The following is a 14,390-nucleotide window of genomic DNA, read 5'->3' on the forward strand; positions in this document are numbered from 1 at the left end:
ATGCAAAATAGCTCTATTAAAATGAGCAAACAAAAAAGTAAAGAACACCAACCCCAAACAGGTCCAACAACTTAAATAATGAAACACTACCATTCAATCAAATTACCAAATGAAATCAATTTGTGCATTGTGATACACTAACACTCTAAATGCTTAACATAATTACCAACCAATGAGTCCGAGTCAGCACCCCCTCCCACACTCGTCCCAAAAGCAAAACAAAAGGAAATGATCAAGGCGTACTGTATCTGAGTCAACAGGTTTGAATAATGCTTAATGCAGCCCAAAGCTCACTTTCAAAGCACAGGGAAAATAAGCAGGGGGAGCAACTTGAACAGTGTTCGCCTTTGCTTTCATGGATTAGATGGGGGCCAGTACATCAGCGCTGGCCGCTACTCTTTTCAAGTTTGGTCCGGTGGAGTCTGCGCTTGTCCTTCTCAGCGTTGTTACCCCCCCGCCCCCCCGAGGGCTTGCAGCCCTTTGGAGATAAAGATGCTGTTGAGCGGGTTAAAAGGGCCACAGGGGAAAAGTCTTATCAGATGTGTTCTCAATGGACCATAAGCTGCATTATTAGGACTGGCCCCCAGATAAGGGTGCTCAAGGGCTGTGTCGGGCCAGGGGCCAAGCTGCAGAGCTTGCAGTCCGCTCTACTCACTACGGTGTGATCTGGCCTCTGCACCAATGCCGCCGGTTCTCGTCTGGTGTTGTGTCCAGAACCCTCCTGCACCCCATGCTGCCACAATGAGAGATTACAGCTCAAAGATACAGAAAAAGAGAGAGAGATCTCCATAAAGACAGTTCCAGAGAGAGGGGAAACAACAAGTTTGGCCTATAGATATTCCCCCTCTCCCCTTTTCCTGCTCTGCCTTTTTGGGGCTAGGAGTCAGAGTCAGGACAATGGCCAAAAAGATGGTTCCCAACAAGCCGCTGAATGGGAACACTGTTGGTGGTAGCGCTGCATTTAAAGCCTGGCCCGGACGCATTGTCCTACCCGATTGGTGGAGGAGAATGGAGTTTGCTGGTGGCTGCCAAAAGGTTAGCAGCGCCAGTGAAAAGACAGGCTCATTATTCACTGCCCCTTACAGAGCCTGCAGACCCTTTGTGCCCCCCCTCCCCAACACACTCTCTCTCGCTCTCCTCCCCTCTATTCCCTCAACCCCACCATCTTTTCTCACTCCAGTGTTCCGGATCTGCGCCCGGACTGCCCCCTCTCCATCCCCATTTCCCTTTTCCCCCCATTGCATGGAATACCGGTCTCACTGGAACATATAACGACCTTCCCCTCATCGACACCCCTTCCTCCAAAAAAAAGTGGCGAAAAGCCCTTTGCCATTGTCAGCTTTTTAATGATATGGCCAAGAATTAACAACAAGGATACCATCCCCGACACAAGAGGATTTAAGGAGAGAGAGCGTGGAAACTGCCACTCAGCCAAAACAAGTGCTATTCAAGCCCTTCTGTGCGGCCCTGCCAAGCCCTTAGAAAACACCACTGTTTAGGCCCTGTTTACGAGCAGGCTTTTAAATATAAATCAACCTCGACACCATGACGAAAGTATGGGGGGGAGGGGGGACAAATGGCCTAATATAAGCAAATGGTCCTTTTGAAACTCCATTGAACACCTGTAAATCCAGGTAACCTACGGCACAATAAAATTTGCAGAAGCTGCCATATTCCTTAAAACACATCCACTTCGCTGTCGATTAAAGTCATACCGTTCTTTCATCAGATGGAGAACACTGGAGACAGGGAACAACAAAAAAAAATGATCTAGGGGAAAACACTTTATAAAGGTGCCTCGTAACTCAGCCGTGTTGGGTCGCGATAATGTATGCTGCTCGTATATGCATGTAGTTAGTCAAAGTGGTGGCAGCGTTGTCATAGGGGAGCCACGCCATGCATTCAGATATCATTAGAGGCGAAGGTGCCGCCCACTGCTCTGAGGCTGGCACAAGGCATGGCCAGGTGGGGGAGCAAGACTGCTCTCCAGGCACTCCATCATTCTGCTTCACTTTAAAAAAAAAGATGCGACATAAATCACATCAGCATGGCCTGAGGAATGGCCATCGGACCAGCCTGCTCCACTTCATGTGTGCATAATTGCGAAAGTTGAGTTCACTGGCCACAAAGGTGACATGTTGTTGCATCAGAGCGAAGGAAGGATGGAGGGATACAGACAAAGGTTAGCGACACCAAAGGGGTGAGGAGGCGTATAAAAATTCTAGGCAATGTTCAGGGCTCGAAACTAATGGCGTGGGACGCCTCCGGGACGAAAGGGATTTTTATATGTATGTATGTATGTAAGTATGTTTTTATTTATTTATTTATTTATTTGTATGTTTTTTAACGGCAAAAATGGCGCCAAATATCCATTTATTATCCGGTACCAGCAGCGCTCGGCTCGCTCTCTACTGATGGTACAGTAGGGTCAAACTGCTGGCGTACATACGCTGCAATGCCTTGTAAACGGAGCGCGGCTTCATCCGGCGGCAGAGGGCGGAGCGACGACCAGCGACGAGCGGACGGCTTCACAGCGACAAAAAGTTTAGCAGGTCTCAACTTTATGCAAATGAGCAGCGCCAGGTGCCGGACAATAGCCAATAGGAGGGAAGATACGCTCTGAATGGTGCTGATCGCCTGGACCACTGCGTATTATTCATGATCAGGCAGTTATTTTTTGATGACAAAACGTTCCTTAAACTATCGATAAAATAAGAGAGGTATTTTATTTTACGAAGTAAACAGCTCCACCATTTTAATTTTTTTAAAGTAGACACGGCACCATCCATCTATATGATGTATATTAAATATGGAAAAGGACAGAGGTTTGAAATGATTGGCGCACCCACAACAGCTGTCGATTTTGAACCAACACACCAACAAAAGGCAGGCGCACACCTGGATTTTGTGGGTGTGTCACCCCATCACCGGCGAGTATGGCTTGGCTTCACGCTGCAGCCCTGTCGCCGGCAGTGTGACCCTAGCTTGAGTTGACACACACACACTGCAGCGCCCACATAGCACCGCCTCCCTTCCCTCACTCACAGTGTAGTGCTCTCCGTGTCGGAGGGCTACATGTGGGGCTTTTATCGCAAAGTGTGGGTTTGTGGCACAGCAAAGTTTTTTCCTGTTCCGTAAATTGTTCACCGGCTCCATCGCTAGCTCTGTTAGCCGTCCTAGCTGTCCAGCCCATAGGGAACCCATGTCAAAGCCAGCCCCGTTTGGTCCCCTGCTCGTTTTCTTTGGGACTTCTGCAAAAGCGAGGTGCCCGCAAAATTGCACCCGTCCTTGGCAAAGTGCTACTCAAACCCAAACAGTCAAAAAAGTGCGGCGCACTTTGCAACACAAACCACCTTTGAGGAACCTCGAACATATCTGTGATAACCGTTGGGATGGCGCAATATGTCAGTTGTGTGTAAATGCCAAAAATAACCGATTGAAAAGATAATTTCCGCATTCAAAGTGTCAGCAGGATGGCGCCTTCTTCCGGCTCGCATTGTTCCAGCTGCTCCCCAACAAGAAGCTCACTGCTGCAACTAGCACTCTACTTTAACCGTAACTTTCCCATGGAATTGATTCTTTTCTTAAATTGAAATATTCAAATATACTAAATGATGAATGATAATGAATGTTATTGAATAACGATTACAATATATATATATTAGAATTATTTTCTTATTTAAAATCGAATCATTTGATATGACCACAGGGAAATATCAAAACAAAAACAAAGCAAAATATATATTGTGAGTAATTATCGGATACTATACTATCAGACAACATGTTACATTTTCATGAGTAGAGACGTGAATGTGTGACAACCTTAAGAATATTGTTTTCATTCATGTAAAAAAGTTGTAATTATTATTAATATTTACTACAGTCATTCTGCTGCTTTCTGCTAGTAGCCAAGAAAAGAAAAGTCCTATCATGTTAGAGCCTTGTCATATTTATATTTTAATAAAAAAAAAATGTTCTAAAGCTATTTCTTTGAATGTATTTTTTTTCCATGAACATTTTAAAGTTGTTTTTATTATGCCACAACAATAGAGAAAAAAAACCCAACATTTTGATTCACATTTTGAGTCACTTCAGGACAGCTAAAAAAGTTTGTCTGGAGCTCTGCAATGTTCTTGTGCCAGGATTGCATACGGAGGTGGCGCTGCAACGTCAGAAAGAGGAACACGCGGAGGAGAAGGAGAATGAGTAGATAGGTTGGAGAAAACCTCTTTATAGAGCTGGAGGGAGATCAATGAGAAGACTACGGAAAGAGATGGCGACATGGATTCCCTGGACACACAGCGTTCCTGAAGAATCTGTATCCTCCCCTTCGCTACGGTTTCAACAGCGTCAAGAACATAAAGCCAGGAGGAACGCTTCAGTAAAAGTTGAGGACCCCCGGTGAAGGAAGACTGGAATAAAAACGATGTGGAAAGAGAGAGGGAGAGAGGTGCTCAGAGGTCACGCCTCTATTGTACCTGTCCAGAACGTAGCCGAGGGCCTTCTGCCTGGTCCCGGAGTAGACCGAGGGGCTCTTCTCCCAGGCCACCAGGTTGGAGGCGTCATGGAAGAGGTGGATGTTTACCAGGTCAAAGGCACTGGGGATACGGGAGAAAAAAAAAAAAAAAAAAAAACTTGTTTGGAAGATTGTGAAGTGTCAACTCCTGTATCAGAGACTGCATGGACTAATCTTACCGAGCACCTTTCAAAAATATTTATTGTACTTAGACATGACATGATAGCGTCGTAACTTCATTCATCAAAGATATTTGAGTTCATGTATTGGAGTGTGACCCTTCACCTTGATGGTTCCATAAGGTATGCAATGTCCAACTGTACCATCAATATAATCACCTTAACACAGTATGTCTGTAGAACTGTTGATAACACTGATATAAAGATGGTTTGTTCTTAGCTGTCTCGGACCCCGAGCCCCCGTGTCATCCCTTCGCCGGATTCCAATGCCCCCTCTTCCACCTCCTCCGTCGACTTCTTACCTTCACCTCGCTCTGCTCCCTTTTCTCTCTCCGTCGCTCCATCTCTCTTTCTCCCTCGCCCCCTCCCCCTCTCACACTGCGGAAGCCAACGTTTGTATTCACCCCACACGTGTTTCGATTCCATGTAATGTTTTCTGTCATATGCGACTGCTCGGCTATAACGAGATTAAGCCTAATCCAATCCCCCACCCCCCACTCCAAAGCCTGCCACTATGGCATGCTGTCTGAGGAGAGGACTCAACTATGTCTCGCAGTTGTCCTTCCCCCATCTCTCTCTCTCTCTCTCTCTCCCCCTCTCTCTCTCCCTCTCTGCCAAAGTTTCTGGAGAGATTTGGTCTTAGCCGTGGGGGCAAAATGCCAGAGACAGAGCGTGGTATTCATTTACCTTTTATTTTGAATGACCCAAAAGCAGGCCGAGCACATACTTACGGGGAAGGGTCCAAAGTCGCAAATTCACTCACCAGTCGGCCAGGGCCCATCGGGTTCTGATGAATCCCTTTCTGGACCACTTGCACTGGAGACAAAACGAGAGGGCAGAGGAGATACTGAGATTCAGCATGAAAAGGAAATATGCCGATTTTATGGGGGCTTAACCAATTATGAGAACGGTGAATGGAGGAGATAATGTCAATTCATTTACAAGGAAGTGAGGTAGTGATGTCATACTTGAATTAAAATCAGAAGACACTTAGAAATAAGAATATTTCCGCGGGGTCCGAAAAAAAAGGAAGCTGAAGTACAGACGAGTACAGAGTGTAACACTTTATAAAGAGCCTAAAAGAAACCAGACTACTTTAAAACGGAATACAACCCTCACCTTAAAGCCTAAAGTGAAAACCTTTCTGAAATGGGCTGCCTGTACAACCCTGAGCTTACACAGCTAACCAAACTCTGGCTTGTAGCAGCTTGACCGGATCCCTCCAGCCTTGAGTGAATTAACTAATCACAAGTCAAAAGATGCTCCTCAAACAGCACATGATTTACCATGAAGCTGCTTATTAAATGAAAGACAAATTGATGTTGTGAGTGTTCTCATTTTCAATAGATACTGAAAATAAGTCTCTTTCCCTCTTCCTCTCTCTCTCTCTCACACACACTCTCTCTCCATCTCAGACTCCTAATGGGGAGTTAACTGCGCTGATGAATAAACCAATTATGGGCCAGGTCATATAATTGCAAATTGACTAATTTTATTTAAAAATCTCCGATGCAAATTAAAGGGCTGAGAGGTATTTGATTGCGCTGCACATCCTTCAGTCCACATTAGTACAAGATTAACTGTATTAAATTGAATTGCATTAGCATACTTGAATTAATCCATACTGCCCCAGCAGGATGTATGGTCCCAATTATAACACACTTCCCAAAGATTGTGACTCAGAAATCTCTGTTTGCTTATGAGAGGGGGCAGCATACAGTAAGCCATCTCTTGGAGGAAAAGAAATGTGTTATAGGGTAACTCTCCATAGTAACTTGATCCTCAGAGCACAACAAAATAAAATGCATTTAAAAAAAATCAGTGAACAGCAAAGAAGGCTAAGAAAAAATGATACATAGAGAAATCAGGTTGTTGTACATTATTTTGCTTTCCGGCTTGTACACGCAATCTCAGTGAAAAGTTGAACAGAGAAAAGTAGAAAGACGGGGAGGATGGTGGCCGGCCGAGATGAAGAGTTGAGCGGTAAAGGAACAAGGCAGGCGGAGAGGGATGGTGGCCTCGCTACGTTCCCGTCCCGCCGTATACAAGACGCAACTCCCACCAGAGACATTTAATCTGGATTTAATTTAAAGAGCCATTAACTACAATCACGGCATTAAAATCCATCATTTCCCTGACACCCAGCTTCAGATTGCCCCATTTCCTCCACGTATGACTGATTGACCCCCTCCTTGTCGCTTGCTTATGAACACACTCCCAACACAAGCACACAGATGTGCGCAAGCACATAAACAAACAAGCATGACTGAATCGGTAATAGAGACGCGATCATCAATGATGTGACAGTCCCAAAGGATTTAATTTTTTGTTTTTTTGTTTTTACCTGTGCTGTCAGCATGCTAGCATACAACATGGAGTATTTGTATGCTATTGCATCTAGGACAGAGTTAGTCTGCAAGTAGAGTTCAACCTGCAATGCAACTCTTTATTCATTCTTCAAGAAAGAATCAAGAACTGCTGCAATAACTCTGTCCCAAAGGATTTCAAATAAAAACGAAAGTAAAATCATCTAAAACATACCCATCTGCCACAATATTAAAACCACCAGCCTAATATTGTGTCGGTCCCCTTCGTGCCGCCAAAACAGCTCTGACCCGTGGAGGCATGGACTCCACAAGACCTCTGAAGGTGTGCTGTGGTATCTGGCACCCAGACGTTAGCAGCAGATCCTTTAAGTCCTGGAAGTTGTGAGGTGGGGCCCCCATGGATCGGGCTTCAAGCACATCCAACAAATGCAAGGTCTGATTGAGATCTGGGGAATTTGGAGGCCAAGTCAACAATTTAAACTCTTTGTCATGTTCATCAAACTTTCCTGCAGTGTGGCAGGGTGCATTATCTTGCTGAAAGAAGCCACTGCCACCAGGGAACACAGTTTGCCATTAAGGGGTGTACATGGTCTGCAACAATGTTTAGGTAGTTGGTATGTGTCAAATTAACATCTACATGATTGCCAGGACCCAAGGCTGGCTTGCCTTCTTCCCATAGTGCATCCTGGTGCCTGGTGCCATCTTCCCCATGTTAAAGACGCACATGCACCCGGCCAAAAAGAAAATGTGATTCATCAGACCAGGCCACCTTCTTCCATTGCTCCATAGTCCAGTTCTGACACTCACATGCCCTTTGTAGGCGCTTTCGGTGGTGGACAGGGGTCAGCACGGACAGGTCTGGCAGCTCTGATCGGTCTGTGGCTGCTCAGGCCCATACACGCAAGCTGTGATGCACTGTGTGTTCTGACACCTTTCTATCATAGCAGCTTAAACTTTTTCAGCAATTTGTGCTACAGTAGCTCTTCTGTGGGATCAGCTCAGACGTGCTAGCCTTGGCTCCCATCACGCATCCATGAGCCTTGGGTTCACCGGTTGTCCTTCCTTGGACCACTTTTGGTAGGTACTAACCACTGCATACGGGGAACACCCCACAAGACCTGCCAGCTAGCCATTACAACTTGCTCCTGTCAAAGTCGCTTAAATCCTTATGCTTGCCCATTTTTCTTGCTTCCAACACATCAACTTCAAGAACAGACTGTTCACTTTCTGCCGGGTAATAAGTCGGTTCGCTAGTGGCGAGCGAATAAAAGAAACTTGGTTACTTATAACTGGAATTCACAAAAGATCGCTCTGATCGTCACTGCGGAGATGTGGGAGTGTGGAGCTCCCTGCTCCACAACGGCTGTATATAGTGTTAGGGGAGGGGCCACGAAAAGTAGGGCCGCATTGCGTCATCAAGCCCTAATTTAGGACCGGCCAAAAAAAACGGAACATAAAAATGGTGAGAAACAGTTTTACTCCACAATCCAGTACAACATAGTTCACATGTTTTCAGCAATGGTTTTCTCACATGTAAAACGTGTTTGGAAACAAATCACTGAATTCACTTCACATGAATTTTAAAGCTTTTCCAGGGTATTAAGCAAAAGCATTATATAAGGCATTTTATAATATCCAAATACATACTGTGACAATTAGGAAATTGGAAAAATTGGACATTGGAAGAATCCATTTTGACACAACCATCTCATAAAGGAATTATCCTTAAATATGGAACGAGAATCAAGAGGGTTAATAATATATATTTCAGAGGTCATCCAAAAGCTTTTGAGTAGTGACATAAAAGCATTAATGGATGCTTTTACGTTTTGAGTTAGTGACAGTGGTGTGTATAGGGATGGACAGAGGACCTGATACTGAGACCTGGTGGGACACCTTGTGAGACTGAAGCTGAGTTTGAGTAGAATCTGCCCAGTGTGACAGATTGTTACTTCTTTGAAAGGTAAGAATGAAAGAACTTCAGAGCTGCTCAAGTAGTTCTCATTGAGCATCCACAGATAATAATGAGGATATGATGGCACATGGCAGATGGAGTGGGCAGGCTGCAGCCTGCGTTGAAGGAGTTTAGCCAACAATGTTGACTCTGTAGTTGTTAAGATTTTCTGGATCAAGGCCATATTTTTCTAAGACGGGTGAAATAGCTTTCAGTGATAAAGGAAAAGCACTTGGTTAATGCATGTGTTCACAGTGATGACTATAAAGGGGCATAGTGCAGGAAGACAGGCCCTGACTAAGGCTAAAGGCATAGGGTTGCGAAGCAGCTGGTGGGTTTTGATTGTTCAATGATGCCTCATGAACAGGGGAGATGGTATGCTGCCTTGCTGTAGTAGGGGGGCTAATGGAGCAGCAGAAAGTGATTTGGTAGTGGAAGGGGAGCTGGAGAGATTAATGGTGAGATCAAAAAAGGGGCTCATAGATTGCTGTACAGTAAGACCAGTCTGTTGGAAACAGTTGGTCTAGTTATTTGAGCTTAGCGTTTAATGCCATGACTCGGAGGGACAACACAGAAGTGAGGTGGAAATGGAGACTGGACTGGTTTTAACAGGGGCGAGCACTTTCAGGTGTGCAGAAAGCATAGTGTTGCTAAAGAATCGGAGAGATTAACATTGCCTGGGCCGGTGCTAACGTGGTTCAGACCTGCTAGGGCATCTGGTTTGATATGTTTAATATTCTGGAAAGACACGGCATTTTTCTGGGAAAATTTCCCAATGGGTGACGGCAGACTGAAATGCACGACCCTGTGATTTCTGGCAACATTTAACAATTCCTTTAAACAGAGTCATTGTCACTAACACTGCTGCGTCTTCCTCCCTCTCTCACTCAGACAAACTCAAACAAAAACATATAAGTGTAAAAAAATAGGGTCATACAGTCATCAGTAAAATTTGCATTATTTTTCTGTTAGCCTACGATTTTTTTTTTTGCAGAATAAAATAAATATATCCAAACCATATATATTTTTTTCCGTTAAATGAACTGTTTGCAACCTTTTTCTTACATGTGGCCACACACGCGCACACACACACACACACACACACACACACACACACACACACACACACACACACACACACACACACACACACACACACACACACACACACACACACACACACACACACACACACACTTAAAAGGCCTACTATAGGGGGTCATTTTGTAAAGTGCAGAGTTGTAGGGGGTGAAGTTGGGGTGGTTTTGGGGAGTGGGACGGGTTGGGGCTGTAAGGGCAGAATCAGAGGGGAGGGGGAGCGGTAAAGGTCGCAGGGCTTGAGGTGACACTTGCTGACCTTCCAGTGGGCAGAGACGGAGCCCCCCACCCCTTCCCCGGGCTCTTGACGTTGATGTACAGCCATTACACAGTGGGTCACATCCAGGGCTGCCAGCCGATTCGGATATGGGATGACCGCCATGAAGAGAGGGGGTGGGGTGAGAGAGAAAGAGAGACAGAGATAGAGAGAAAGACAATGGGGATGTAAAGCCACAGCAGAGCCAGATTGTGCATGTGTGTGTTCTGCACGTCTCCCACAGTGAAAACCACCGCGTCACAAAGTCAGCAACTTTGTGTCCATCTAAAGTTTCTCTTGCCCACATAAAATTGCAGGAGTGACATGATGCGGGTACAAGTGCATCAACACCCTTCTGCCCTCTTACGCCGCCCACACTGATATACACCCCCAGCACCCCCCAGCTCCTGGTCTTTCTTGGTTTATTTCGATGACCTTTCCCATATTTCAGCTGGTCGACCGGCCACCCATAAATAACACCACAGTGTTGTGGTGCCGGTGCTGCGGAGGAGGGGGGGACGCTAGCCAAGTGCAGGACACTAGTGAGAGGAGGGGGGGTCTGGGGGGGGGGTTTACACAAAAAGCCGTGTGACAGAAATGCACTGTGAGTAATAAGTAATATACACAAACCCCTGATTGATTTGATCCCCTGCAGACACCCGCATTTATCTTTATTCCATCATGGGGGTTGAGGTGTGTTTGTGTGTGTGTGTGTGTGTGTGTGTGTGTGTGTGTGTGTGTGTGTGTGTGTGTGTGTGTGTGTGTGTGTGTGTGTGTGCGCGTGCGCGGTGGGTCTTCACATCAAATAAGTGAAGACCTCTGCGTTAAGGCTTATAGGGCTAGACAGGGGGTGTGTTTCTGCGTGTCGGAGTGCTTTGATTAAGACGTGGCAATCTATGATAGTCAAGACAGAGAAGCAGTGAGAGTCTGAAATGATTTTTTTTGTGTGTCATACTCTTCAGTATGACACAGAAAGTTGGGACCTACAACAAACTAAGGGTGATGGAGCCTTTGCCATCAGGGTCCCCAGGTCTCTGGGAAGACCCGCCTGTGAAAATCAGGCTGACCGAGTAAGTGCCTTCATTAAAATCTAGTCTTAAAATTATACTTTTACCAGAAAAGATAGCATGATTTTAGTCTTTATCTCAAATGTTGTTCATATATGCGTTATTTATGTATTAATTTCAGGTTCAGCCCTGCATGGTCCTTCATGGCACAGTTCTGGGTTGCAGACAAGAGGTACATCACCATTGATTCCCGGAACCAGGCAAACATACAATAAAATTGTAATTTAGATAAATAAAGAACAGTGCTTTTCATGGCATGACTCTGTAGTTGGAAAAATCCCAGTATATTGGTGAATATCACTGTGTGAGGGTTCAGATTCTAAAATTTGAATGAATTAAAAATTCAATTAATTCACGCAACTATTTAACTTTCACATTTCACATTAACACATGTGTAGGCACATTGATCCTGTGCAGCCTACAGATCAACACATTAATAGAGGCTTACTTCGCTATGAGGGGGGCGAGGGCTTGAAAGTAATCACAGCTACGGTATCAGAGCTTTACAATGAAGGGCACTAAAAGGGTATGAGAAGTCAATGCTTTTATGGACACGCTGCTGGTGCCAAACTCCAAATACAAACTCGTATGGATGTTGATCTATAGCCTGTCGGCCATTTTCTCCCTTTATTTTTTTTTCCTGCTTGTGTGAAACGATCAATAGCAAGGGCACATTAAGGTCTTGGTCGTATACTTTATTTATATAAGGCAGTGACAAATCCTTATGATGCAGTGGGGTTTTTTTGGAGGCGCGTATTAACGTGCCAAACAAATAAAGAAATGAATGCCCACCGGGGAGAGGGGGAAGCGGCCGGAAAGATTGACAGAAAACAACTTGAAATGGCAGGGCTGACGAATCCATCACGTCGACCTTTTAAAAGAAATGGAGCCGCCGTTTTGCCCAGTTCTTTGTCATCCAGGTTTTACAATTTACGTTCCTTTTCCCTTTGCTCAGGGCGGTCACTCACTGTGAGGAAACAGCACAGGGCTTTGAAATTCAAAGGCGTTCCAGCTATGACAGTGACTTCAACTTCATCTGTTTTAGTGGATATGGATCCTGAAGAGAGACATTTGTAGTATTTTGTGAACATTATGAGTGTAGGTTGCATTTATAAGAAAAAATATTGCTTAAAATTCTGAAATAAATACATAACTGTATGTTTACAACAGAGTCGATACGCAGATAGTTTTGGATAGAGGGGTCAAAGCATGTTTGCATAGGAGCACGCACACACACACACACACACACACACACACACACACCTAATTTGAAAGAGGACTAATTATCATGTACACAAAACCACACCCACTCAAATGCACTCAAAGTGCATTTCTCTCATTCCTGCTCTCTTACATAGACACTCACAGACTCACACACTGACACACACATACACACAATAAGCTCTAAACACCATGATGTCATTGGGCGCTCTCCCATTGACAGTTTATTAATGGGTGACTGTAAAGGTAAAGCACAAGCGGGAAAAAACACACAAACCCATTCCGTACTGATATCACTCTATTAACCCCCACCTACCATGTAATTATAGTCACTTGCATTCAAAAAGATCATCTCTAAGCCTGAAAACTTTGCCTCCCATTCAAATTCCTTATGACACAGCTGCATGTCACGGCACATTTTGAGGTAAATAAATAAATAAACAAACAAACAAAACGACAGAACCCAGATCTACGGGACTCGAGGAACCATGTTGCGATGGTCCTGGATCTACGTCACGGCGGTCCCGACAAGTCCCGTCCGGTCCCCCCCCCCCTCCTCCTCCTCCGCCGCCTGGTAATAGGATTCCTTAAAGCCGCAGATGGATGGTGAATCTAGGCGGTTTCATCTACTAAAAGAGGGCATAAATCAGCGGCGGAAGAAGCCGGGGGACAAGGCAGGGGTTATCGCCAGCCTGCCTTCCTCATGAGAGCTTTGCATTAAAGCATTAGTGAAATTAATTCATCTTTCATAAGAGGCCCGAGCAGTATCTGTGATCTATGATAACAACCAATTTCTCACTACGGGGGAACGGAGAGGGAGAGAGAGGGAGGGACACAGAGGGAAGTGGGGAGGAAAGAGGGGAAAGAAAATAGTCAGCGACCCTGATAGACTACACAAATCTGCTCTTTTTAAATGGGCTAACATTATCTGGAGTGCTGCTCTGCGGAGCATCATCCCAGATTCATAACCCGGCCGAGGGAGAGGTATAAATCACCAGGGGTGGGAAAACTTTTTCTCATTTATAACACAACCCCCTCGCATGGGCGACACACACGCCTTCTCAACATCACTCGCTCATCCTGCTACCCTGTCTCATACGCAAATGTTTTTGCGCCTATGTGTGTGTTTTCCTCAGCTTGCCCTCCTGAACAGACAACACACAGGCATTTTTAAGTGGCTTTGCCAGCTCAATCAGTGTAATTGGTTTTAGATCATTTATGAAATGGCAAAGAGTGGAAAATGAGAGAAGAGGCTGTTTATTATAGGAGGAAAGAGGACGGAGGATGTTTCAAAAATTTATATATATATATATATATATATATATATATATATATAGTTTATTATTATATATCTATAGGCAAGGCAAGTTTATTTGTTTGTTTAGTTGTGGAGCATATTCACAAGGGAAATGCAAAGTGCTTTACATGAAGCACAAAATTAATTAAGTAATTTAAGTATAAAAAAAATATATAAAAGCAAATAAGAGTAAAAACAGAGCAGTAAAAAGCTTAAATCAGCTGAAGACATCGAAGTGCAATTTAAAACAGACCTACACACTTGAACACTGCAGGACTCGAACCTGCACCCACCTGGATCATCGGGACTCAAACCCAACTATAAGATCAGTAGACAAACAAAAAAAAAAAAAAGTTGAATCTAAAAACAGATGAAAATACAACAATAAAGGTGAAAGGACGATTTGGAACCGGCTGATTATTGACATTATTGACCCCAAAGCAGTTGCAAATTAATTACAATGGGGAGGGGGGTG

The 14,390-nt window shown here is 44.6% G+C and overlaps 1 protein-coding gene across 3 annotated transcripts in view; it reads right to left on the reverse strand.

The window, feature by feature from the left end:
- Window positions 1-14,390, reverse strand: part of inpp5a (inositol polyphosphate-5-phosphatase A) — a 166,981-nt gene that overhangs the window by 56,594 nt on the left and 95,997 nt on the right. For all 3 annotated transcript variants that reach the window (XM_080017236.1, XM_080017237.1, XM_080017238.1), the window contains 2 exons: window positions 5,459-5,511; window positions 4,479-4,598 (listed from right to left, as the gene is read on the reverse strand). In XM_080017236.1, coding sequence (XP_079873362.1) covers window positions 4,479-4,598; window positions 5,459-5,511 — 173 coding nt within the window. The remainder of the gene's footprint in view (window positions 1-4,478; window positions 4,599-5,458; window positions 5,512-14,390) is intronic.

This window comes from Zeus faber (genome assembly GCF_960531495.2).
Source record: "Zeus faber genome assembly, chromosome: 16".
Classification (NCBI taxonomy): Eukaryota; Metazoa; Chordata; class Actinopteri; order Zeiformes; family Zeidae; genus Zeus; species Zeus faber.